Source organism: Mesocricetus auratus, unplaced genomic scaffold, assembly GCF_017639785.1.
Source record: "Mesocricetus auratus isolate SY011 unplaced genomic scaffold, BCM_Maur_2.0 Super-Scaffold_100013, whole genome shotgun sequence".
NCBI classification, from domain to species: domain Eukaryota; kingdom Metazoa; phylum Chordata; class Mammalia; order Rodentia; family Cricetidae; genus Mesocricetus; species Mesocricetus auratus.
Genome location: NW_024429196.1, coordinates 21,160,794 through 21,188,741, shown reverse-complemented (window position 1 = coordinate 21,188,741; position 27,948 = coordinate 21,160,794). Strand labels below are relative to the sequence as shown.

Sequence of the window (27,948 nt, the reverse complement as noted above, 5' to 3'; positions counted from 1 at the left end):
GGTTGTGTGAGTCATTCCCAAGCCCCCAGGGTGTGGAGGTAGGTGGTTCATGCAGTGAAAGACTAGGAGACCCAGGTGCACTTAATTCACTTAGAAACACACACTGAAACAAAAGCTTCTAGAAAAGGAGAGTCAGACGCATTGAGATCATTGGTTTAAGGGCTCCTCTAAAGTCCAGGGTAGGGGCCGGGAGGGTAGCCAAGAATCCCCAGAGACAAAAGTTACTAAAAGGTCACTGGGTGGCAGTGCCTGAACTGCTTAGTACACAGGGACAAATAGGCAGCACACAGCCAGGGAAGCTGGCCATGAGATCTAGCCCTTCCCTATTACAAAAAAGTGGGGGTGGGTAGAGAGATGGCTCAGCGGTTAAGAGAGCACTTGTTCTTGCAAAGGACCTGGGTTCAGGTCCCAGCACCCTCATGGCTACTTGAAGCTGTCCTTCACTCCAGTACCAGGATATACATGACACAAACATACATGTAACAAAATACTTGCACACATAAACATTAAAGAATCCAATCAAACAACAGAAAACATAATCTCAGGGCTGGAGGGAGGACTCAGAGATTAAGAGAGCCTGTTGCCAGGTTCAGTTCCCAGAAGCCACCTGGTGGTTCACAACCATCCACGCCTCCAGTTCCAGGAGATCCGACCCCTCTTCTGACCTTTTCACCAGGCATGCATGCATGTGCTGCGCACGCACGCACGCACGCACGCACACACACACACACACACACACACACCACACACATATATATTTATCAGCAAAACACTCAGGTACATAAAAAAAGTGAATAAGACACCAGGTGATGGGTAGCGCACACCTTAATCCCAGCACTTATTCATAAGGTCTGCAGGTGATGGGCATGCACATGACATGCACGTAAACAATGGGAGCTGGAAGAACAAGCCCAGGTATCTGTATGTTTACCCCCTAGCCAAAGGCAATATGGGAGACTGGTTACCCCCTAGCCAAAGGCAATATGGGAGACTGGTTACCCCCTAGCCAAAGGCAGTATGGGAGACTGGTTACCCCCTAGCCAAAGGCAATATGGGAGACTGGTTACCCCCTAGCCAAAGGCAATATGGGAGACTGGCAAGGAGGGACAGAAGTTACCCTGCAGTACTTTTAATATATTACATTTGGGTTTAGAACATCTCTTGCATTTTAAATATAGTGCTCTTTTACTTTTCTTTACTCATTAGCATTATTTCTTTACTTTTAGTTTTTTTGAGACAAGATCTTGATAGCCCAGTCTAGCTTCTAACATTTTCCCCTCACACAGATGTTTCAGCTGTGATAAAAGCCTGAACCATCATGTCCAACTCATGAACCTTGATTCTTACTTTATTCAAAAACTTTGTTGTAGTGTGTGTGTGGTGTGTGTATATGTACACATTTGTGTGTGTGCATGTGTGTATGTAGGTGCATTGGATAGGTATGTGTGTTTAGGTGGTGCATTGGGTAGGTGTGTGTGTACGCGTGCACACATGCGTGTGGAAGTCAGAGAACGGTACAGGGTGCCTTCCTCAGTCATTCTCCTCACTTTTTTTTTGAGACATGATCTTTCACTGGACCTCACACTCACCTTCAGTGAGGCTGGTTGGACAGAGGGCTCCAGGGATCTTTCTGCCTCTGCTGCCCTCAGCACTGGAGTCACAGACACGTGCTGTTGAGTGTGATAAGTTTTACTTTTTAAAAGTGGTTTGGCAGCATGCTGTCACCTGAAGTTCTGTCCTCTCTCTTTACATAATAGTGTAGGAGAAGAGAGATACAGTTTTAAGGTCAAAGTTAGTTACATTTTTCCTTTCTGATGACAGCTGCTAACTGACTTGTTAGCAAACCTGGGTTTTCAGCTCACACCAACAAGTTGCTTGGAGGATTATCAAGAAAAATGAAATGTAATTAGACTCTCCACACAGTCAAACACCTGTAGGCAGGTGTTTTACAACAGGTCTAAGCACACATTTCCCATCTGGAATGGCAATCCTGTTAACTGAATAGCTACCCTTGCGCGCTAAATGTAAACTTAGAGGGTGGCAATCGTGTTACTTTGCACTGCCTGACAAACAGGAGAAGGGGCTCCATGAATAGCAGTAAAGGCAAGAATAATGACGAGCACTTAGTCACAGGCTCTCCCTGCAATCCTCTGCTTCCCATTTGACTCCTCCAAGTCAAGAGAATGGAAGGGACCCCCAGTTCACTCCCGACTGCCCAGAGGCCACTCCCTACACTGAGCTGTCCCCTCCTGGCAGCATCCACGAGGACCCCTGAAGGAGACCTTTCTCTGGAGCAGAATCTCTCCTTCACCACCACTCAGACACTAAATCCCAGCTTCTTTACCATGAGTATCTGGAGACTTGGGAAGGTAAACGTTGCATATTGATAACCCTTATATAAACCGGGTCCAAGCAGCTTCAGTCAACCATTTTATAGTTTCCAGGGTCTTCTTAAGCCTGCTTGAAAGAGGCTGAACTTTCTGTGCCCTCCTGTTGGCTGTGATGTGGACACGAAAAGACAAGAACAAGAATGAGGAAAGAAAGAGATCAGTCACCAGTCACTGAGACAACTAATTACATTTTAAGCAAATGACGTGACATGAGCAGAGGCCAGGGCTGGGGGAAGTTACGCTGGAAGAGCAGGATGCTTTGATGTTAGAATATCTGGTTGAAGATTAATCAACCAACAAGCACAACTTGACAAAGAGGATTTATAGTGACTTGGAAGAGGAAGACCAAGTAGGCATGGCAACGAGGTCACCGGCTTAGGTGCCACCCACTAACCACTGACAAGGAAGCCCAGCAACTGGCTACTTTTGCAAACAAGAAAATGAAAACAGAGTATTCTCTCTCTCCCTTTTTCTGCAGTGCATGTTTCTGTGTAAGTGTCATTATGCACATGCCACAGTCGTGTGTGAGGAGGGCAGACGACAATCTTGAGGGGCAGTCCTTGCCTCCTACCCTGTTTAATACCCAGTCTATTGCTGCTTGCTGCTGTGTATCCTAACTAGCTGGTTTGAAAGTTTCTAGATGCCTCTGCCCAGGTTTCCTGACTCACTGTAGGAGTGCTGGCATTACAGATGATGTGTGCACTATTGGGTTAGGGGTGCTGGTATTACAGATGTGCACACTATTGCATCGGGGGTGCTGGCATTACAGATGTGTGCACTGATGCATCAGGCTTTTCGTGTAGGTTCTGGGAATCTGAATTCAGATCTTCACGCCTCTGTTGTAAGCACTTTCCCATTGAGCTACCTTCTAGGCATCCCCTCCCCCAAAGTTATTGTTGTTTTGGGTAATACTTTATAATGTATAAATATAGCCATCCTGGCTGCGGAGGATGTCAGGATGCCAGCATCTTCTTGCTCCATCCAGATACACTTCACACAAACGATAAAGTGGGCCATGGGAAGGGTATCTGTTTCTCCTGTCTTATGCTATCCTCTGGTCCCCTCCATTCCCCACTCACTCTGCTCCTTACCTGCATGCCAAGCTGGCATGTTCTTACCAACAGGGATGGGCTCCCACTTGAATTCTGTGTAATTTTTATTTTTGCTTCCCCCATGAGAGCTTCAGTTCCTAGAAAGCAGGGACTAGGTGTTAATTCTCCATGTCTCCAATGCTGGGATATGCCAAGCGACTGCTCACACTTCCTGATGAGCCTCTGAGCTGTGCTTGGAAGCAGCAGTAAGTACTGCTGGGGAACTATGTGGCTCAGAACAGAGTTCTTTGCAAGAACTGCCACCCATGTAGAATGTGGGTGCTTAAGCCATGGAGGCAGCATGTGGGAGACAGGACAAAGAGGACATGTGTAGGACTGCCACCTCCAACCAATGTACCACAAGACTTCAAGTCAAATCTTTCTCATTATGAAAAGGAATGACATCCTTCCGAATGCTTTAGAATGGTGAGGACCAGAACAGAGTATGATGTGGAGATCCAGCAAGGACCACACACATTTATAACACTGATGTAGATACATTTTGTTGGCCAAAGTACATCAAGTATTTTGACATATTTTTGAGTCAGATATTCACTTTGTAGCCCAGGCTAACCTCAAGCTTGTGACCTTTCTTCTTCTGCCTCCTGAGCCCTGAGATTACAGGTTTACACTGCCTCATCTGGTTCAGAGGTGTGTACCACCTCATCTGGCTCACAGCAGAGACTTTTTGGTGGAGGGAAAGATGGTTGAACAGACAAATCTAGAAGACTCATCAGCCCACAAAGTGATGAGCAGAAAAGTTACAAGTGCCTGACTCAGAGTCTTGCTAACCCCTTCTTTTGTGGACTTGAAGGAGTCTGAGTTTAGAAATGAGATCTGATAGGGAAAAGTCCCACTCAAGAACATTTTTTCTAATGTGTGCCCATGAATTAAACCCCTGCTTCAAAAATCTAGCAAGCCCTCTCCTGCTTACTTAGCATACATGAAGTACCGATGTAGAATGCCTACCTTTAAGAGTTAATGCACAATCTACTCCATTTCATTTCCACTAATCTGTTAACACTGTTAACAGCATAGGTAGTTGTTTTATTTTTTAATTTAAAAAGGCAAACAGAGTCCAGATGGTGAAGAAAACTATGAGAGCTGTGGGAGAAGCATAAAATAAAAGCCTTTCATTAATTTTCAGTCCAACTAAAACCCCAAGTTCCATGCTGTAAGTTAGTTCTACAGAAGATACAAATGTACATTAAAAGCCCCTCAAAAGCTGGGCATGGTGACACTTGGAATCCTAGCACCAGGAAGCCCGAGGCAGGACGATCAGGACCCTGATGGGGAGGAAAGGCCCTAGACAACTTTGCTTCACCAAGAGATAGATAAGTAAGGAGATCACTCTTCATTTCATCTCATTTACGTTCTTTAAGTCTACAGCAAAAGAAAACAAATGTGTTTGTCAAACCACACTGGAGTCTGAATTTTGTGTCAAGCCACTTAAGAAGAACAGTCTTCATTTTGTTGTTGCCACGCTGGATCCTCTTGACAAAATGTGGACTGAGGGGCTCCCCACACAGGCCCTGGGAGCAAAGCTGCTTTCTAAAAGGACGCTGTGTGTTCTGGCAGATAGGCTGCTAACTTGACCAGACTGCAGACACAGCGTCCTCCACCCTTACCAGTCGCATGCACTGACTTTTCCATCCCTTAACCATATGCCTTACCACATATGTGCAAACATGGAGAGCAGATGGTAGATAACCAAGAGCAGAGCTAGACCAGCAGGGCAAGAAGTGGGAAATCTGATCAAAGGCAGCATCCAAACCCTTCACCTCCAAACTCTCACTGAACGGGGAGACTTATAAAACCATGGGACATGCAGCACAAGTAACATCCTTCATGCCACCCAGAAAGAGTCGGAACTGTCATTTTATATTAGAAGATTTAGAATAACAGATTCACATTTTCTAATGTTGCTTTGTTTCTTCCATATCAGAAAAGAATGACCCAGGCTTCTGTGTAAGAGGACAGGATAACAGCTGCCTTTGGGTGACCTGGTGAAAGAGTCAGAATAAGAAAAACAAAACAAAACCAAACAGCCTCTTCCAGAGATAAAGAGAGGAGGAGCTGAAAGCAAGCTGATGTTGTTATTCTTATGTCTGATAAAGTACACTCAAGGCTAAAATCAATCAGAAGAGATTATAAAAGAAATAAACTATATAACAAGAAATGGAGACATTCATTTAGAGGGTTTAATGACTATAAATATATATACCAAATATTGGGGGTCTGAATGTTATCAAACAAATACTAATGGACATCAGAGGTCAGACAGGGTCTGACACAATAATAGTGGGTGATTTCAATACCCAACTCTCACCTCCAGACAGGTCAGCAAAGATAAAAATTAATGAAGAAATCTCAGAGTTGAACTACACCACAGATCAAATGGGCTTAGCAATTAAATATAGAATAATTCATCAAACAGACACAGGAAGTCTTCTCAGGAGCCCATGGAACGTTCCTTAAAACAGAATTAATCAAGTCTAACTGGATACAAAAAGAATCAAAACAATTTCATGTATTTTATCAGACCAGACTATAATAAAACTAAAAACCAACAGGAACTACACAAAGACATATACACCGAAGGATATACTCTTTCCTCCGTAGGTCTCCCCAGCCTTCTTACCCAATCAACTTAGTGTCCTTTTTGTTCAAGCCTTCATTACTGACTTGCATTGTCCAAAGAGTCATGGATGTGTTGTCTTCTACTGGAGGGTGGTCCACTTACCAGGAGCCACACAGAGAAACCTGTCTCTCCTTCTCCTGACAGCTACACAAATAACGATGAAAGTGGGGGGGGTTATTATAGATTCCATTAAAATCCAGGCAATCACTGTGGACTATTTGGGAAAGTTATATTCCAAAAAATATTGGAAAATATAGAAGAAACAGACAAATCCCTAGACATAGAGTCAACCAAAGTTGAATCAAGAGGGCAGAAGTGAGTTCAACTCATTCATACCATCAATGAGATTTTGAAGTATTGCTATGAAGTCAGTCCTTCAACAAAGAAAAAGAAAGTGAAGTGGACGGATTCCCCATCAAATTCTAACAAGCCTTTAAATAAGTGCTGGCACCAATACTCTTTAAACTGATGCATAAAACAGAAATGGAGGGAACTACTTACCCCACTGTGTGAAGCCTGACACCAAAACCAGATAAGGACACAAAACCAAAAACTATAACTGCTTCCCTGGGAAACACAGATGCAAAAATTCTCAATAAAATTCCTGAAAACTGAATTCAGGAATGCACTTAGAAGTTCATACACCATGACCAAGTTAGTTTCAAACCAGAGATGCAAAATTAGTTGAGCACTCATACAAATCAATAAATAACACTGCACATCAATTTAATGACAGAATTCACCACAGTCTTTGCAGAAAGACTTTGTCAAAGTTTAACATTTCTTCATTATAAAAGTCCTGAAGACACTAGGAGTAGAAGGAATATATTTAAATATAATAAAGACTATATATGATAAACATATAGCAAATATACCTTTAGTTAACTTACATACAAAAATACTGAGTATACATAGTTTCTCCAAAATCTAAAAATGAGATGATGGTATTCACTCTGTTCACTCTTACCCAAAATAGTGATCAAGGTCGCAGGGCAAGAAGAGAAGGAAGAAAAATATAGACAAGAAAAAAAAGTAAAATTATCCTTTTTGGGGAAAAAGGATTCAATGCTTAAGACTCCAATGACTCTATCAGAAAGCTCTCAGAATTGATAAATACTGTAGTTAAGCAGTATGATACAAAAATTGACAAAAATCAATAATTTTCCATTTCCCAATAATGAATATGCCAAGAAAGTAGTTAGGAGGGAAAATTCTACTTACAATAGCATAAAAGTACCTATGAATCCTGGTTATGGATTGGCAAAATTAATATTGTGAAATGGCTGTATTTCTAAAAAAATGATCTACATATTTAATGTAAGCTATTTCAGAATTCCAATGATATTCTTCACAGAAACAAGGTTTAAAAAAATCCCAAAATTCATATGGAAGCACAAAGGATAAGCAGGAAGGATAATGCTAGAGGCCCAACATCTGATCGCAAATAAAATTGGAGAGCTATGGTGACCAAACAGTGTGCCAGCAGCACAGAAGCAGGCATGTAGGTCCATGGAACAGAGGACCCAGAGACATACTACATTGATGACTTTTGACAAAGATGTCAAAAACTTATAATGGGAAAATACCCTCTTTAACAAATGGTCCTGATTAAACTAATTTCCACACATTAAATAATGAAGCTATAACAGATCCACACATAGGTCACCCTGGACAAAAACTAATTAAACATTGATCAAAGATCTGAGTATCAGCAAGACCCAAAACTTTGAAATGACTGAAAGATAACACAAGGAAAACACTATGAAGATATGGGCATAGGCCAGGACTTCCTGAAGAAGACTCTACTGGCATAGGGTTAATCCTAAAAACAGACAACTGTGACTGTGGAATTTTAAGAAACTTCCACACAGCAAAGGAAACAAGCACCAAAGTGAAGATACACTGTAGAGAATGGGAAAAACCAAAAACAACTATCAACTACAAACCAGACAGGTTATTAGTATCTAAGATATAAAAAAGCACGAGATTAAACAACAAAAAGCAAACTATCTGATCAATAAATAGCTTATGGAGTGAACAGACAGTTCTCCAAAGGGAGAAATGGCTATAAAATGTTCAACATCCTTACTCATCAGAAAACATAAGTTGATGCTGTTCTGAGACTCCATTTCACCTCATTCAGAATGGCTATCATCAAGGAAACAAATCACAATAAATGCTGGTGAGAATGTGGGGAAATGGGAACCCACATAGACTTCTGGTTTGAATGCAAACTTGTGCAGTCACTGTGAAAATCATATGCAGGCTTCCCAGAAAACTAAAAATAGATCTACCATATGACCCAGCTATACCATTCTTGGCTATCTACCCAAAGGACTCTAAGTCTACACACCCCCGAAATCCTTGTGCAGTGTTTATTGCTGCACAATATTGAGAAAAATGGAACCAACCTAGATCTCCATCAACAGAAGAATGATAAAGCAAGCATGGTACAGATACATGATGGAATTTTATTCTGCCATAAAGAAAAGTAAAATCATGACACCTGCACAACAAAGAAAATCATTTCATTAACTGAAGCAAGCCAGACTAAGAAAGATGTTACCTGAGTTCTCTCATATATGGACTTAGATTGAAAAGTATATGTGTATATGTGTGTATATGTACATATATATACATATATATTTTTATTATGTGCGTGTGTGTAGTCACGAAACTAGAAAGTGATCAAGAGAGGGAGGAAGAGATATTAGCAAGGGAAAAAGAGGGCAGTGGAATGAAGTATAAAGGGAGGCTATTTAGGTAGTGGAAGGGACCGGGCAAAAGGACAGTGTTGGAGGGGGGTGAGTTAGAACCAAGCACATGTATAATGATGTCAGATCGATTACCAACTCCCAGGACAGGGCCTCCTGTCTCTTTAAATCCCTGATATGTGTACGACTACAGGGGGGAAAGGAGTGGAAGAGCATGCCTCATGAGCACTGAAGCAAGAAAATGGGCTATGCTTAGAAAAAGAAACACCCCCTCTTTTTATAAATGCTGTTTAAATAACAAATAACAGAGGATTGTTTATACCACCAATCCTACCTGTCTATGCAAAGTCCAAAGAAGCCAGACAAAAGGGCATTGAGGAATAGCCCCACTGGAAGGACAGTGTATATAGTTCTGTGTGCAGGACTTGCTTCTCCATGTAATTTCTACAAGTAGGACGCTCACAGACAGAAAAGCTAGGAAAGGCCCCAAGAAATTAGAAGAAGAGCTTCAGAGAGAGGGAGCTGATCCCGGCAAGCACTTATTCCTTAACCCAAATATGGTTGCCTACAGGAGTTCTTCTTACCTGGCCAGGTGCGCTTACCACAAAGGCCAAGCATACACATGGTGACTCAGAATTAATGTGATCAACTCTGGGCATTGTCTTTGCAAAAGCCAGGACGGTGACAATGAGGTGTGTGCATGCTGAGCAAATTGACTGATGATTCTGAGGGTCCCCGGCCCAGACCTTCACCGTCAGGGTGGTGCATGTGTGATCATAAAACCCCTGCAGTAAGCCATCCACATCACACTGTGCTGGGGTGCCCCTCTGCCCTCCCAAGTGGCAGGAGGGCTATGCAGTCCAACGGGGGAGGGGAAGTCAGGTTCTGAGGCAATGCACCTGGCAGCAGAGCAGCCAACAGTCTCAGGGAGAGGCCCAGAGAAACCCTAGCCTATGCACAAGTTAGTTCTCCTCAAGCATTCACTTCCTTCCTCCCTCTGGGGAACGCCATGAAGGATGTCAGGCTTGCTCTGGTCCCCTCAACTTTGGGTCAGGTGTTGCCACTGGACTCATACTGGAACATACTAGCAGACAATGAGGCCAAACACGAGGGGAATAAACAAGGAAACAGCCACACTCTGCTTGTCCTTATAAAGTGGGTACCCAGTTCTGTTCAAAGCCACTAGGATGCTTTAAAGAACCAACTCATTGCACTAATGACTCAAAAACAGGTTCATGAAGACCCCAAATAATTTCTAGAAATTGCTTAGGCATGAAGAGAGACCTTGGTTCTTTTTGAGTTTGCAACTGGCACCTCTAGGTGGCATATGCCTTAAGGAAGAAAATGGCACTGAAACAGCCCCATGTCACCTCTGACCCACTCTCCCTCCTAGATGAGGTCACACACAGGTGTATGCACACAAGCTCATGTACACCTACACCCACACAACAGCTTACCTGACAGGTATATGATAGGGTGATTCTACATGATCAGACAAGGCAGTCACCTAGATAATTTGAGAGCATCACAGAACTAATTAAAACTCAAAGAAAAAAATAAACTTTTACATTCCAATGTCATCGAAAATAAATGTGAATACATTACCTAAACTTAAATTTTAGTTTCTAAAACTGTTTCAACACATCAAAAACTCAGGCAATTTATATTTGGAAAATGAAATATATACACTACATATATTTTCATCAAATACATATATAAGAAATAAACATATGCCGGGCGTTGGTGGCACACGCCTTTAATCCCAGAACTCGGGAGGCAGAGGCAGGCGGATCTCTGTGAGTTCGAGACCAGCCTGGACTACCAAGCGAGTTCCAGGACAGCCTCCAAAGCCACAGAGAAACCCTGCCTCGAAAAACCAAAAGAAAAAAAAAAGAAATAAACATATTTTTATTTTGGTTTTGGGGACCAAAGTCAGGTCCTTGGCAACTACTTTATCAGCTGAGCCATCCTCCCAGTGACTTCCAAGTATAGTCTCAAAGGAAATGAAAACTATGAGCACAAAAGAACTGTGTAAAATGTTCATCAAAACCACATTTACAGACAAAGCTAGAAATGACTTGAGTACTATTTTAGTTAGGATTTCTATCCCTGCAATTAAGCATCATGACCAAAAGCAAGTTTTTTTTGGGGGGGGAGAAGGGTTTATTCAGCTTACAAGTTGTAATCCATTACTGAAGGAAATCAGGACAGGATGACAAACAGGGCAGGACCCTGAAGGTAGGAGCTGATGCAGAGGCCAAGGAGGGGTGCTGCTTACTGGCTTGCTGCCATCCCATGGCTTGCTCAGCCTGCTTTCTTATAGAACCCAGGACCATCAACTCAGAGACAGCACCACCTGCCATGAGATGGACTCTCCTCCATCAATCACTAATTAAGGAAATGCCTTACAGCTGGATCTTATGGAGGCATTTTCTCAGTGAGGGTCCCTCCATTCAGATAACTGTAGCTTGTACCAAGTTGACACAAAACTATGTCAGAGAAGTACCCATCAGTAGAAGAATGGATGAACAATCTATAATAGTTATAGAATGGAAAAGTAGCAGTAAAGAAATGACTATGTTTCTATTATCTATAAAATGTGCAGACTTCAAAAATTTACTTATAGTTACAAGAAGACAACAACTACAAAATAATCTATGATAGGAAAAATATCAGAACCATGGTTGTTCTTGAACACCAGGGACAAGGACTCCCTGGAGTGATGATAATATTTTATACCTTGAAAGGGACTTGAGGTACACAGGTGTTTGCAAATGTTAGCCAAATCATATATTTCCTTATACATAAATTCACCTAAGAGAAAAATAAATAATAAACACTCAGCACTAATGATATACACGCTGATGTACTTGAGAAAAAGACTACTGATACAAAAAAACATGTTTAAAAATGCATCTTAAAAACTAAGAGTAATGGACGGAGAGAACAGTATGTCATGAAATACACAAAGCAAATGCAGTAAGGTATCAACTATAGAAACTAGTGTATTTGAGTGCTCACTACACAATTCTTCCTTTTCTTAATAAAGCATTTTCATGAAGCAGGTTGGAAAACCATTTTTCAGTCACATAAACCATCATTTTTATAAAAATATCTTTGGGGTCACTGTACAAGCAAATGGGAAGTAGAAAGAAAGATTGTTTTAGAAATAAAAAGGTCGTCTCTGCAAGTATAGCTAAACCCTGATAACAGCCGTATTTCACACACGCAGAATAAAGTTTTCTCTTCATTCTGCGGAGACAAAGGCATCTATCTCACCAAGCTCTAAGGATCCAACCTCAACGCTTTACACAGGACCACATCCTTTCCCGCCCCCTCCACAGTTGGGTTCAAACACATTTCTCTTATTATGAAAACAGTTTGCGAAACACTAATGGGCTTTGAAACCAAGCCAGAAGATTCTCCCAACTCACAATCCCACCCTGCTATATAGACCTCCCTCGAGGGCCCCTGAGAGTTATTTATATGAGTTTCTTATCTCTTCTCCACATCTGGATGCAAGCTTTGCTCTGAGTAGCTCTTCAGCCAATGTCTGTTGAAGGTCACTTTCCACAGGTCAAAGAGGGGCCACACAGGCAACACTGTTGTCTGTCTTCATAAACAGTATCTGTACTATTAAGAACCTCTTATTTACACTGGAAACATAATATGATGATCGACATTGCACAAAATTAAATCTGATTCCCCCCAGCTACACAGCAACATAGTCTTGGGGTGAAGGTGGTGCAGCCTTCTATGACACAGTGGATACTCTGAATTACGGTGTGATTTGGGGAAAGTGGTTTGCTGCCTCTGTGTCACACATTCTTTTTCCATAAAATGAGAACGATGTATATTCTTAATTAAAGGAAATGATACATCAAGGGGCTGGGGAGATGGCTTGGTTGGCCAAGTTCTTTCTATGTTACACGAGGCTCTGAGTTCAATCCCCAGAGCCCATATAAAACGCTTGGGTGTAGGTTGACACTTGTAACCCAAGAGCTGGGGAGGCAGAGACAGGTGAATGCTTGGGGCCTCACACGATAACCCAGGAGATGACATCACATGGTAGCAAGCACTTAACCCAAGTTAGCCTATCACTATGAATGCTTTCCCTATGGGAATACCTGTATCTAGCACACTGGTAAAATTCTAAGTGTGATGGAATTACCATAAATATTTACAATTGGAGGAATTTAATAAATCACAGCTTTTTTAAAAGCCTCACTCTATGTTCTCAGGTCAAAAATTAAACCTTCAATTTTAAATGTAGCACTTCTACACACAGCTTCTGGTATTACATAAGCTGCCTTATGTTATTCTCATATGTGCCTATGCCAAGTTCTAAAGTAACTTGCCCCAAAACCTTGCTGAGAAGTGTAGAGAACACATGTGCTTAACAGTTGTAGTGTGAACCTAAAATGACCCCCCAGGCTCATGTTTTGAATGCTTGCTACTTAGTTGGTCATGTTGACCTGACAGGCTGTGGAGCCCTTGGGAGGTGGGGCCTGACTGACAGAAGTAGGTCACAAGGCGTCTTTGAGGGTTATAGGCCAGGCCTTGTTTCCAGTCTAACTACCCCTCTTTCTGGTCTACCATGATGCCAACAGCATGTCACACCCCCACTGCCACAGACTGAGTGGCTCTGCCATGCCTACCCCAACATAATGATTTTAATCTCTGAGAAATCATGAATTGACATAAACCACTCTTTGCTTAAGTTGATTATGACAGGCATTTTAGTCACAGCGGAACAATGGTAACTAACATGGCAGTTTTCTTCTTTGAAATACCTAGTATCAAGATAGTCAGCCTCTGCCCCCTGAGGCAGCTATGACCCAACCTATACCACAGAAGCACCACCCTACATCCCCACCCTTATCTCTGGACTCCACAAACCTGCCATGGCAAAGCTCGGGAGGCAGTGCGTGCTGTCATACAAGCGTGAGGACCTGGTGTCTGGATCCCCAGAAGCTATGTAAAAAGAGAGATGTGGTAGCATGTGTCAGCAACTCCGAAACTGGAGGGGGGCATATTTCAGGGGCTCGCTGGCCAGCCGTCTAGCTGACACAGTGGGTTCCAGGTTCAGTGAGACCCCCTGCCTCAAAAAAGGAGGTGGCAAGCCACTGAAGAAGACACCTGATGTCGGCCTCTGACCTCCAGACATGCGCACACACACAAACACATACATGCATACACTACACACACAGGTACTTTTTTGTGGAAAAGGGACTGCAGAGGTAACAGGAGTAAGTAACAAAGGTAAGAGATCTCAGTTCACACATGAGTCTGTGGGTCCAACCTAATCACACGAGCCCTCTGAGGCCTTGTCTGTATCTAAATTTTATAAGTTCACCGTCTAAAATTTATGAATAAGAAAGTATAATCAATGATCTAACAAAGTCCTCATCTAAACTACTCGTAAAATGATAATGGCCAGTAAATAACAAAATAGCAAATGTTACAACTAAGAAAGTATCATGACATAATGCCCACAAGGTTTGATTTCTTCCATGAGAGAAATTTTCATTATTAGGAAACGCCTCTTGTCGGACTCTTTATCATTGACAGTATAGTGGTGCAAACACAACCCTACTCCACATGGCCAAAGCCCTTATCCACTGAGACTGGGTGACTCTTTCTGGTTTTGAAACCTGAAGCCTTACTGATGTGAGTCACCTGAGGGACACAGGACAGCTTTAACTAGTGTTCAGTGCCTTTCGTTCAGCTATGCTAGGAGGACATTTAAATAAAATAGTTTTCCCATCACAAACTCAGTAATTTTTTTTTTCTATTCAAATCCTAAACCGAGAAAACAAGTCTAAGCAAATGAGGGTGCTTATCTGATTTAAAAAATAGGTGTGTCCTTCCTCCTTGAACTCAGTCACCTTCCTTTCCCGTGGGGAAGAGAGCTGAATGCAGGACAGACAGACGGGGACGGGCTTTAACAAAGTCACTTGCAAAGCATCTGTCTCCCAGCCCTTCTTCTTCTGTTCTAGTTTGGACTTTTCACAATTCCAAACCAGCTTGTAGTTTTCACACAGGAGGCTGTTCTTTTATATTTTATGAAGAATAAAGAAATTTAAAATATTTGATGACTATATTAGACGTACATTTGACAATCTTACCCTCCCAACTAGATTACCCAATATAAGACAGCGTTATCTAACTGGCTCCAGGGTCATTATCTGCGGCTTCAAACTGAGACTGGAAATCACTATAGCACCGATGCTGCCTAATCTAGGCTTCAGTGGCTCAAATATCCAGTGTCCAAAAGGCCTCCTGCCCAGCTCAGCAATTCTGGGAGCATGGAGTGTGGTGTTGTGTGCCCGTGTTGTACTTAATACAGCGCCCCTTATGGGGAGACCGACATGCCGAGAAGGGAACATGGCAGACTGCCAGGAGCTAGCCTTTCTGCCACATGAGTATTTCACCTTACTTCAAAGATTCTTGGCTAATTACATAAAAAGGAGGTCAGTGATATCTTCTAGTTCATTTATTTTTCCAACTAGATTATAAGATGTAGAAAGGTGAGGGGAAAAAATATCCTCCTTTTGAAACCCAGTGGGCTTTGGTAAGTGCAACTGGTCCATGTTCCCGAATGTGAGCCCATGGGCTGTATTTAGAAACTACAGTCTTAGGTTAAGGAAGGAGTGTTGTGTGTCGGCTGCTCTTCCTGATAGCCATTGTCTCTCCACCCCCATCCATTGCTTCCTGGTCTTTCACCCGAACACAGAATTCTGAACTGCAGTTCAAGTTAGGTAAAGACTAGGCCTCTGGGCAAGAGAAGGGGCCAAACATTCACTCAAACGTTCCAGCAGATGGTAGAAGGAGAAATTAACACATCGCTACAAAATACCTTTCTGTCAGATAGCAAAATAAAGTCATAGGACAAGAGTCTAAGCATTAAGTCCTTCACCTAATGCTGATCCTTCTTTTGGCATGTGGTGTTGGGCTTCAAAATGACATTTCGGTAGAATGCATTTGCACAGCTCATCCTTGGAGAAGACTCTTCTTCGCCCTCAGTATGGTTTTGTAAGAGGCCCAGAGCTGTTAATCAACTCTTTTAAATAATGCCTTGGGTACAGTTCCCACGAAATGATACTGTATACTGAGGTACAATGCAGATGAAACATCTAAAAGCATCCAGCCATAGTTTAGAGAGAGTTTACAGTCACAGCCAGTCACATGGCCACTAACTGTTGCACTGTATAAGTCTCTCTGCAGACTCAACGCAGCTCCAGCAAGGAAAACGAACCCTTAAATTTTATCATGAATATTTAAAGAGCAGAGAAATAGCAAGAAACACTGCAGAAGCCCGTCTCCCCAGATATTATAACGAAGCTTCACGTATTAAAGGAGGTATCGTTGAGTCCCGGGAACTAGCTGTAATCCTAGAATGGATGGTTTCTGTATGTTTGAGGTTTCAGTAGTTTTCCTGAAGTAATAGCCAAGCCCTGTTCCTATACAATGTTTGTTCAAGCTATGAATCAAGCTCATTTCTGTAATAAAAGCAAAGCTCTTAGCAAATTTGGTTTCAGATTCTGGAAGTATACAAACTTCCTAAAATACAGGCAGATAAAAAGACCTTAGGCTACATTGTGGCATATACTTCAGTGTTTTCAACTTTTCCCCCATCCAGCACTGCCTCTATGTGCAACTGAGAAACTCATGCATGGTGATCTAGTGCTTGTCTTGCTTGTATACTGCTGTAGGAGAGCAGAGAATATATGAATCGATAAACTATGTTAGGGGAATGACAGACATCAAGAAGCTTTGAAAAACTGGGCAAGTTAAAGGTACCCTCCAATGACAAGAGAAATTGTCCACTTCCTTAAAGACCCAACAGCTCAAAATCCAGGTGCCAGCTGGTGGGAAAAGGACTTCTGATACCTAAAAACACCACTCTTACTGTAAATAGATCAAGAAAGAAACCCAAAGGGAACAGAATCCATCTTCCATTGAAACCCTAGGGCATAAATAGTCTCACAGGCTGGTCAGTTCTCTCTTGCTCCATGGAAAACTCCATTTCCAGGGGTTCAGCAATAAGACCTTAATAAAAACATGGTCTTAGACCTGAAATCAGTAGGGTTGGTTACCCCCACCCCCATGATTTTTTTTCTATTGAAGCCATGCCTTTCCTATTTTATAAATGTGTGAATTATTCCCATGTATTGCTCTTTCAATTACATAAAATAAAATAACCTGCCCTCAGAAAATAATGGCCTCATTGAAGCACAAATATCATTCATTAAAATAGCTGATTCAAAAAGCAGTTGGGTATAAATGAAAGAGGCTAACATTCAATACTGATGACCTAATGTCGTAAGTACTCACCCCTACTGAGACTTATGGGTCTTTTTGGTATCTTGTCAATGCCTTCCTTCCATAACATACATTACTAAATTCACACCCAACTCCTAATGGTCATATTTGCAACTATGGGTGCAGCAATGCATTTAAAAGATTCCAACCAGCGATTCAGGAAGCACTGCACATGGAAACCTTCAGTATCATTAACCAAACTCAGATCGTCAACAGAAACCAACAGGGTATCGCGTGGACGAGTCAAGGTTTCCCTAGTCCCAAGTTCCAAAGGGAAGAAGGCTGAGGCAGGACCCTGTAACAGGATACTGAGATGGAGTGCTCCTTCATTCAGCCTGTAGGGCTAACTTAGCAGGGCACACACCTTTCTGCCAGGAATCAGGAAATTTGGCAAGGGTCTGAGTGTTGGCAGAAGCTCACTCACAGAAGCGCAATGAAGGCCCCTCCCTAACCAAATTAACCCCAGGCAAGAGATGCCCTGGATAGATTCACAGATGCTCATCTGCCGGCCTTAGTTGCTCCTCAGGAAAAGGCCAGCAACAGGGAAATACTAGACGTTGTCCCCCACAAAATCATGTCAAGGAAGCTCCAGGGTTGTCCTCAAATAAATCCTGATTATTATTTTTTTTAACGTGTGGCCATTCTTGGTGGCGACCACCTTAGTTGTGCGGCTGGAAAGCAGATTTGCAAGAGGCCAAAGATTAGACAAAAGGCAGGAGCTGGAGACAGACAGACATGGAAATGGTTTTAAGTGATTAGGGCTTCCCAGTTCCAGTTCTCTCTCTTCTCACGATGATTCCTGTGGCTCCCTAACAAATCCCTAAAGGTCTGGAAACCACGTAGGATAAGGGTGTGGGGGGAGAAGACCCCGAAACTTTCCTAAACTGTGGCAGCAGACCTCGGGTCGCCAGGGCGCAGGGGGCACCCCGGGGCGGCGGCCGCCCCCTCCCTGCTACAACAAAAGGACCGGGCGCAACCTTCGTGCTGGGACTCCAGGATCGGAGCTCCGGGGACCCCAGAGAGGGAAGCAGAGGGGACAGCGAGCCCCACGCTGCCCTCTCCCGTGGCGGGGGCTATGGAGCCGCGTGTCCGAGTCATGCATAAAGGAAAGCACCTCGGATGTAAGCAGAAGAGTCGCCAGCGGCTGCCACCTAGGCGGCAGCCCGAGCAGCTGGTGCCACCCAGATCCCCAGGGAGCATCTGCGCCGCGGGCCCAGCGTGTTCCCGGGGCGGCGCCGCCCCCCGGCTATCGCGACGTGGGGGCTGCAGGACCGCGGTGCAGGTCGAGCTGCTGGGCCTCCGCCAAAATGCGGCCCGGGTCCAGCCGCCACCGCTGCCGCGCCAGGCCCGGGCGCGACACAAAAGCGGCCCCCGGCCCCGCCGCCGCCCACCGACCTTGGGCTCCCGCGCCGGGTTCCCGCAGCGTCTTGGTGACCGCCTTCCAAACGTGGCAACCGAGCAGGCAGAGCAGCAGCGCGGTGGACCTGCTCATTTCCGCGCCGCGGGCGCCGCGGGCCGCTCGGGCTCGCCACTCTCGGTCACGGGCGGCCGGGCGCCGCGCCTCCCTCCATGGCGCTGTGGCTCCGCGCGCCCGGCCAGACGCCCGATTGGCCGGGGCCCCGCAGCCGGCCGCTCCCTCCTCCGCGCTCCGCGCCGGGCTTCCCCCGACCGCCGCGGCCGCTCTGCCGGCGCCTTAACCCCTTCCTGCCCCGCCCCGCGCCCGAGGGAGCGCATGGGCCCCGGGCCCGTGGTGCCACCTGGCGGCCGCTGCGCTGCGGGTGTCCCGCTCGTCCCCTGACCCCCTCTCTGCGAGCCCCGGGGCTCCCATTTGCCGGCAGCGGTTCCTGCTGGCCAGAGACTTTCGACGTCATGCTCGATTACCTGAGGGTCCACAGGAAGCATTCGAGACTGGGGTGTGACCTCTCATCCTGCAGCTGTCCAAGTCACTATTCTGACTTCCCTCAGGGTACATTTGACAGCCAGGCATTCTTGCAGGTAGGGTAATAATACCTAAACCCAACTGCAGAAGGCCCAACGCCACAGGTTAAGTCCTGTTTGTGTAGCTTAGGAGGGAAAGGTGAGGAAGTTTTCATTAATAGCGGCCTGGGTGATTCTTTTCTCCCCATCCTCACCTTTGTTTATGAAAGAAAAAAAAATCAACGGGGAAGACTATTCGGGAGTATTGCAATAGGGACTGTTATAATGGGATTTTGTAGTAGGGGACATATTATTTTGTTCAACTTGGGACTCAGCACAAACAATTGTTTACAACCAAGAAGCAGTGTGTGTGTGTGTGTGTGTGTGTGTGTGTGCGTGCGTGCGTGCGTGTGCGTGTGTGCGTGTGTGCGTGTGCGTGTGTGTGCGTGTGCCTGCGTGCGTGCGTGTGCGCGCGTGTGTGCGTGTGTGTGCGTGCGTGTGTGTGTGTGTGTGTGTGTGTGTGTGTGTGTGTGTGTCTGTGTGTGTAGCATTAGGATTAGGGATCTAGTTGAAGTCACCCAGGAGGACTTTTATTGAAGGCAGGTCAGTGTGCTCAGACTTCACTGTGGGGTTGTGAAGCATGCCCATATATCTGGAGTGGTTGGATATTTAGGATAAGACAGGGGGTTGCTAAAGTTAAATTTTACACGAAGGGAACAGGTGAAGCCAGGACACCAGAGGCCTAATCAGAGAATCTTTGTCACACATCACAATTGATTTGGCATGATGTCCTGTGTTTGTGATCCCAGCACTCAGGAGACTGAGGCAGAAGGCTCTCACTCTCAAGGTTATTGAGTTACACAGTGGGACCTAGTCTCAGAACAACAAAGGCAGAGATCATTCTATTTACAGATGAGAAAACAAGCTAAATAAGGCTGAGGAACCTTTTCTGAAGCACATGGCACGACAGTGGCTGTGATGGCTACTTTGAACAGCCAACTTGACAATCCAGAGTGGGTCTAGGAAGGAAGGCAGTGTGTGTGTGTGTGTGTGTGTGTGTGTGTGTGTGTGTGTGTGTGTGTAGATTGGGTTGGCCTATGAGAATGTCTGTGGGAGACAATCTTGATTGTGTAAAGTGATATAGAAAGATCTGCCCACTGTGAGTGGCACCATTCCCTAGGCAGCAGAATTCGGGAGAGTAAGAGCAGAGAAAATGAGCTGAGCACTAACAGGCATGCACCCATTTCTCTCTGTTCCTGATAATGGGTGTGATGTGTTTCTGTTTCTTCAAGTTTCTGCCACTGTGGCATCTCTGCTATGAACTGCAACCTGGAACTGTGAGCTAAAATAGCCCTTTCCCCACCTAAGATGCTTTTGTCATGGCATTTATCACAGCAACTGGGGGGGGGGTGTACAACAAAACCCCACAAAAATCAGCAGCGAAAGAACATTCTAATAAAATCAGTTTTCTTCCAAAGTTAAAGCTCTTTGCCCAAATCTCCAGACCGTCCTGTGTCAAAGAATGCCACCTTCGGTACCACAACTTCCCTTTCTACCTACAGTCTCGCCTGATTGTTTCCCCCACAAAACCCTCATGCTCACCCATCCCCTCTAATGCATCACCGCCAGCACTGCAGTGACCCTCACAGTCCCCTTGCTGGGGACCTGAGCTCTGTGGAAATCTACTTAAGAATCACCGTGTGCTGAGAAAGGCTTCCAGAAGGCCAGAAGGAGGTTCATCACCGCAATTGTATTAAGTGGCGGCAGGCACGTAATACACCAGAAAGACAATGAAAGATGGCGTTTGCCCAGTTGACTTTTCATAAACAAATTCTAGTGATACACAATAAAAACTAGGGGATGGCAATGTCCATATGGGTTTGGTAGTTACCTTCATGACCCAAGTTACGCTATACATAAATTGTATACGTGTACAGGTAACTGGCAATCAGGAAGACAGAAAGAAACCCAGCTATTAGGGACAGTCTGGCTGTCTCCTTTTCCCTCTAGCATTATAGCCACTGCTATTCCAGGTCCAACTCCTAGCTAGGAGACAGAAATGAAAAGCATGCTGCCCCTTCAACTCCCGCTTGGGCTCCAGCCCACAGGAACAGAGCTCAGAGCAGCTCGATGGCTGAGTGTGCTGGGTGTGGGGTGGCTGCTGCTAACGGGAGTGATTAAAACGAAACCTCTCCAGAGTTGAAACTCGTCCATTAGAACACTCTTAGAGAGTCAAAGAGATGGCTCAGTGGGTAATCTTGCTTGCTGTGTGAGTGTGAGGACCTGGGTCTGGATTTCCAGAACACATTAAAAGCTGGACTCAGCAACACTCCCAGGTGCTCCTCAGGCAGGACAGGAAGGAGAGGTGGGAGAATTTCCAGAAGCTCATGAGCTAACTAGCCTACTGTTCACAGTAAGAAAACCCAAGAGACCGTGCAAGGTGGAAGGCTCAGGCCCATACCTAAGACTGTCCCCTGACTGCCACATGCACCCTGGAAACCTTGCCCCTGCATGCATGTGTGCACATGCCCCCGCCCCGTGTATACACACATACACACCACACACACACACACACCCCTGATAAGTTCTGAATTTGGGATGTTTTCGTGTGTACATGCAAACATGTGTGGTGGGTACATGTACACATCATCTTTAGATTTCTTCAGGACTTGGGCCACCTTGTTTTTTGAGACAGGGTCTACTCACTTTTATCTGGAAGTTACTTGTTTGAGTCAACAACCCTCAGAGACCCCTGTGCCTGCCTCCCTCAGTGCAAGCCTCCACACAGCTTTGTTATGAGTTCCGGGTACTGACTTCAGGCCCTGTTCTTGCAAGGCAAGCGCTTTAACCAACTGCTGAAGCCGTTTCCCCAGCCCAGGGGATACTTACTATATCCACTCCCTGAACTCCAGTATTTCCTCATAATGACTTCTTTGATTGATATTGTTTCTATTTTGTAAGTGAGAACACAAAGAAGATTTACTGTTATTAAATCATTTACCACAAATATAATACAGGTCGCAAACTGCCTATAGCATGTCACCCCCAAGAACAAATTGAAAGCAAAATGCCTCATGACCGCCAGCAGTGTCCAAATGTTTTAACAACTCAGGTCCAGAGAGGTCTGAGTCTAGTTTCCAGTGTGGTGTCAGTGTCCATTTCTGGGCTGTGATGGTGCACTTCTGATGTAGAAGATACTGCAGTTGGCAGAACTGTGGAAGGAGTTCTAGAACATTTAAAGGAGCAAGAAGTACAAGATGCCAAGGACAGATGTTTAGATGTGATGGTTGTTGTTAATATTACTATTACTGTTACTGTGTGTGTAACAAAGCTGTCATGGAGTGTCGCCTTTAAAGTCTATGTACCTTCATAGCCACACTGAGTTTCTAATCACAGAGAAACAGTTTGGGGACCACCACCCCATGCTATTTTGCAAATGCCACTGAGAAACAGGAAGAGGTTAAATGAGTTGCAGACTGTGTGCCGCAAGCCAGTCCCCAAGCCAAGAAGAAAGCCAGCCCAGAGAAGCGTTCTCTCATCTCATGGATATTTTCCAGTTCCTTGGGTGGGAGGCTAAAAAGACACAAATTCTGCACCATTACACAAGTGAATAAATTTGCAAATCATGCATCCAGCGTTATGTAAGAATGAAATAGTCACACTAATCCTTTACCGGAATAAAAAGAAGTTGGTTTTACCTTTTTCTCATGTTCCGATCATCAGACACCCACTCAGCAACTGCAGGCTGGGGCGGGGGGGTACTTAAGAGGGCGTGTTTGCAGAACAATGGAAGTCGGGAGTGTTCTTCCCTTCTAGAACTTTTCCTGTTGCTCTTATTAAAATTGCTCATTGTTTGAGTAGAAATGACTTATGACTGTATTACTTGAAGTCGCTCGAGTGTGCAGTATTTTATTTCAGTTTTTGAGGCTTGTGCCAAAAGAAAGCAAGCTACATGCAGAACTTTTTCCTGTCCAAAATTTCCAGAGACCTTGACTGTAGAACTGTGCGTCAAGGTTTCTTAGCACAAGATTGTTTGTTCTAGCGAGGTCTTTCCTGGGGTTGGCCCCCCTGTGGTGGGATTTTAATTGTCTGTGTCCACTTTGAGAGCCATTATACTGTCCCCATTTCCTCTCCTAGTCCCTTCCTGAGGTCCCTCACCCCCCAAATCAGAACCTCTAGCAAACAGCTAACTTATTAAGAGCATCGTGCAGGTCAGGAAGTGTGGCTTGGAGGGGTACTGTTTGCTGGCATTTTTAATAGTTTAGATTAAATGAACCTACAGTTAGGAATTGTAAGGACTTAGTTAGCATTTTAGTCTAAACTACTTTACTAACCACTTTTTAAAAAAGTAATGGGGAAGGCTTTGTATATAGTTCAGTTGGTATAAGGCTTGTCTAACATGCTGGGGTTTCATCCCTAGCTTCGCATAAAACTATATGTGGGGGTGTATGCTTTTAGTCCCAGTATTTGGAAGCCTGGAGGATCAAAAATTTGAGGTCATTCTTGGCTACATGGTGAATATGAGGTCGGTCTTGGCTGCATGTCTCAAAATAAATGATTAAATAAATGAAAAGTAAGGGGATCACTGATGGGGGACTTCTGTATTTAGGCGAACACTTATTTGGGTCTCTTATGTGGGGCTCAGAGCTGTTTGTAAAGCCTGTGCTTTTCCTACAGTCTTTCTTTCTTATCCAAGCTATAACTTTCTTTCCTCCACGTAGCTCCCCAGACAGCAGAGGTGTTTCATCCAACAGAGTTCTGTGAATGAATGAATGGTGGCAGTTTTGTGGGAGAGGCAGCTGATGTGAATCTCTGCTCCTACTCCTGCAGGTCCCTGGCTAGTACTCTCCCTCCTGTGACCCACAGTGACTAAGGAGTCTGGGACACTTTGCAGGCCTTGATCAATAGATTTTTACCGTTTGGAAAAATGTTCAAGGCTAGTGCCAATGGGAAACCAATTTGCTCAGCAGTTCTTTTCAGGTCAGTGCTAGTTTTTGAATGCCAAGGAGAGGTTCCCAGTTCTGCTTTTCTCTGACTCTGACTTGCTGTCTCCAACAAGGCGAGCTTAAGGGAAGAGGGACAGTGAGTGTTGTCATTCTAAATGTGAGGTATCTGTGACACTGGATCTGGATTAGGAGACAGAAGTAGGGAATAGGATGTTGATTGTAAAGATAATTTATACATCATGTATATAATGTAATTTTATATCACACACACACACACACACACACACACACACACACAACCCTGAAGAGGGTAGAGAGATAATTTAATCATTAAAGCTTTTGCTATTCAAGCAGGAGAGCCTGTCTTCAATCCCTGAAACCTACATAAAAAGCTTAGTGAGATGTATATGCTTATAATCCTAGTATTGGGAAGGTAGAGGCAAGTGAATCCACAGAGCTTATTGGGCACATAGTCTAGCCTATGTGGTGAGTTCCAGGCCAGTGGGAAATTCTGTCTTATAAAACAAGGTGGATGGTGCCCAAGGAATGCCAGCCCACAGACATACCTGTACAAGTACTTGCACACACATGTGTACCTGCACACACATGAAGACATATTACCTTCTTTAGGATCCTTGTGATTGCCTTGTCTTCTATATCATCTTCTAAATACCTATTTCTTGGAGTTGATCTCTAAAATAATAACAATAATATCTATTATTAACAGTGTGCATGTTTATGTGGATGTATGCATGTGTACATTCATGTGTGTGGAGATCAATATCAGGCATCTTCCTCAGTCATTCTCTCCTCTACTTTTTCTTTCTTTTTTTTTTTTGAGACAGGGTTTTTCTTTTTTCTTCTTTTTTCCCTCAATGTATGTTTTTATTTAAATTAGAAACATGAATGCTTCACATGGCAATCCCAGCTCCCTCTCCCACCCCTCCTCCCCTGTCCCTTCACCAGACCCCCCAGCCCCCACCCAACCCCCATATCATTCCCCAGGGAGGGTGAGGCCCTCCTTGGGGGGGATCTCCAGAGTCTGTCATTTCATCCAGGGCAGGACCTAGGCCCTTCCCCATGTGTCCAGGCTGAGAGAGCATCCCTCTTTTTGGAATGGACTCCCAAAGTTCATTCATATGCCATGGTAAACACTGATCTACTACCCCAGGCCCCAGAGATTTCTGTGGCCTCCTCACTGACACCACTTTCATTGGAGTCTGGATCAGTCTCCTGTTGGCCTCTCAACCCATCAGTCTGGGGTTCAAGAGCTCCCCCTTGTCCAGTCAGCTGTCTTTGTGGGTTTCACCAGCATGGTCTTGGCCCCTTTGCTCATCACTCCTCCATCTCTGTCACTTGGTTCCAGGAGTTCAGTTCAGTGTTTAGCTGGGGGTATCTAGAAGGGTTTTTCAGTGAACCTGTAGCTTGTTGATTCAGCGCGACCATCTAGCTGGCGCATGAGCTCCAGGGATTTTCCTGTCTTTGTACTCCAGTGCCAGGGTTAAAACTACTGTGCCTGGCTTTCATGTGGATGCCTGAGATCTGAACTTGTCTTTACCAGCTGAATCATCTCCCTAACCCTTGATAGTTCTTATTTATTCAGATCTTGTAGTCTGTGCTCATTGCCTTCTTTAATACATTAACTCCCTGGGAGCAGGGATTTTATACAGTGTACCATCATCCTTTTAGTACCAAGAAAAAAATGTTTGGCTCAGAGGAGATTGTTGGTAACTATCAGTCCCTGGTAATGTAGCTAAGTGGGTGAACACTTGGCTAGCATGCTGGAGGACCTAGGTTCAGTCTCCAGTACTTCAATAAAATAAATCAAACAAAACCCCGTGAGTAGCAGTGGAAAAAATCCCATCTTACAGTAAAGGAAACATTTCCCTCTCATTATTCTAAATATGCTATAGTTTTGCTACCCTCAACAAAAGAATAAATTGGCAATTATTTATGAAGTTCTGACCATGAATCCAAAGTTTAGTTGGGTAAAGTCAAGACTGTACCCCCAATTTTGAGCTCATTTCACTTTCTAGAACTTCCATGTCACTGCTATTTTTTCCTACAGATTTATTTTTTACTGTGTGTGTGTGTGAATGTGAGTGTTTGTGTATCTGTGCATGGTGGTCAGGTCCTCTTCAAGGTCAACAAGCACTCTTAACCACTGTGCAATGTCCCCAGACCCCGTCGGGAACTGCTACTCTTCAGAGGTCTCACCTCAGTCAGGCAGCTGCAACTTCCCCAGTCTTGCACTAGACCCGACATCCAGTTCTGAACTGTAGCTAGAGATAAAGATGGACATGCTAGCTTTTACCCTTGGACTGACTCGAAGTCACCTAACCTGAGGGGAGAATGTGCAGATTCTTTAGCAAGATCCATGTTCATTATCAATTGCAGAATTGATGGCAGCACCGGCAAATGCCACGCTGTGCTGTACCCTAGACACACTTGCATCTGCTTCAGAGGGCAGAGTAGGATTCAGTCAGACAGTAAGATTCAATTCCAAACCTTAAGAAAAAAAAGACAAAAAAACCTTTGGAGAGAGACAAGTTTTTCCAACTGGAATTAGTGAGAGAGAGGCTAAAGCCAGCAGCTGTTGGCAGCCATTCTGCTTCCATGAGGTAAGAACTTAAGCCTGGACCACAAAGAGAAGGAAACAGAACTAAGAGATGGAAAGAGGGAGAGCAGCCCTTGAATTCAATCAGTATCCGAAGCTACCTCTTTCTGGGGTTTCTCCACATGTCAATATAATCATTTCTTTTCCTTTAAATCATTTTGAATTACACTTTCTATAGTCAAAAGGCTCCAGCCAAATTAGAGATCAGAAATAGTGGGCTGACATAGTTCAGTGGTCCTGGATGCTGCTTGTTGGATGGAACGGCACTGGATTAGTTCCTCAAGTCCTTAACTCTGGTTGCTTTCACAGTGAGAACCATATCCCAGAAGACCAGACTCCTTCTGTGAGGCACGTTAAACACATGACAGGGCTGGGAAAGCAAGTTCATTGGGCAAAGTATCTACCATACAAGCATGTAAACCTGAGTTTGGATCCCCAACCTCCATGCTTTTAAAAAGCTGGTGTTGTGACATATTGCACATGTACCTCACTGAGGCGTGGGGACACACAGATTCTGAGGCCTTGCTGGCAAGTTTGAGATTCAGTGAGAGACATATCTAAAAAAATAGAATGGAGAAGTGATTGAAGAAAAGACTCTGATGTCAATCTTTGGCCTTCACCAGCATTCTCCTGTGTGAGTTCACCCACAATCACGTCCCTTCTCACCACAAAATCAACATCCCAACGTCTGGATATCTCTGGCCAATTTCCTATTTCACACCAAATGAAGGCCCTTAAAAACATGACAGATTTTGATGTATTAGAGTGAACATTTTTATTATGGACTGAAATCTGACCCATCCACCATAGGTTTTTTGGTTTGTCTACATAATTGTTTTTGTGTACAAGAATTCACAAACTACCACCACTTGGTGAGTTGCCTTCTGGGTAAAATATGGGAGTCCTGGTGTGTGTGTGTGAGAGAGAGAGAGAGAGAGAGAGAGAGAGAGAGAGAGAGAGAGAGAGAGAGAGAGAGGGAGAAAGAGAGAGAGAGGGAGAGAGAGAGAATCAAATACACCAGATATTCTAAAACCAACCATAGTTGGAGACATTTTCAAAGATGGATATCATACTGGCCAGTAAACATAGAACTCACCATAGAGAAGTTAATTAAGCATAATAAACAGGCAAAGCAGGAAACTGATTTTTCCTGTCTCCAAAGCTTCTATTACTGAGGAAGGAAGGGTGACAAACAAAGATTCAGGAACATAAGAATGGGAGGCTTGATTGCGAGGCCTGAGAGTTGGGCAGACAGAGAAGTGAACTCATAAATCTAAGCCTCAGTGGGAGTTCCAGGTCTCACCTGG

General features: G+C 44.3%; 1 protein-coding gene across 3 annotated transcripts in view; it reads right to left on the bottom strand.

The window, feature by feature from the left end:
* Positions 1 to 22,815, bottom strand: part of Fam171a1 (family with sequence similarity 171 member A1) — a 114,079-nt gene extending 91,264 nt beyond the window's left edge. The window contains exon 1 of one of the 3 annotated variants that reach the window (XM_040755475.1): positions 22,777 to 22,815. Coding sequence is in view for 2 of the 3 variants with exons in the window: in XM_040755476.1 (XP_040611410.1) it covers positions 18,557 to 18,653 (97 nt within the window). In the remaining variant the exon portion in view is untranslated. Of the gene's footprint in view, positions 1 to 18,556; positions 18,803 to 22,776 lie in introns of those variants that run through there. The other 2 variants (XM_040755476.1, XM_040755474.1) reach the window with 2 other exon arrangements.
* Positions 22,816 to 27,948: the final 5,133 nt, after the last annotated feature.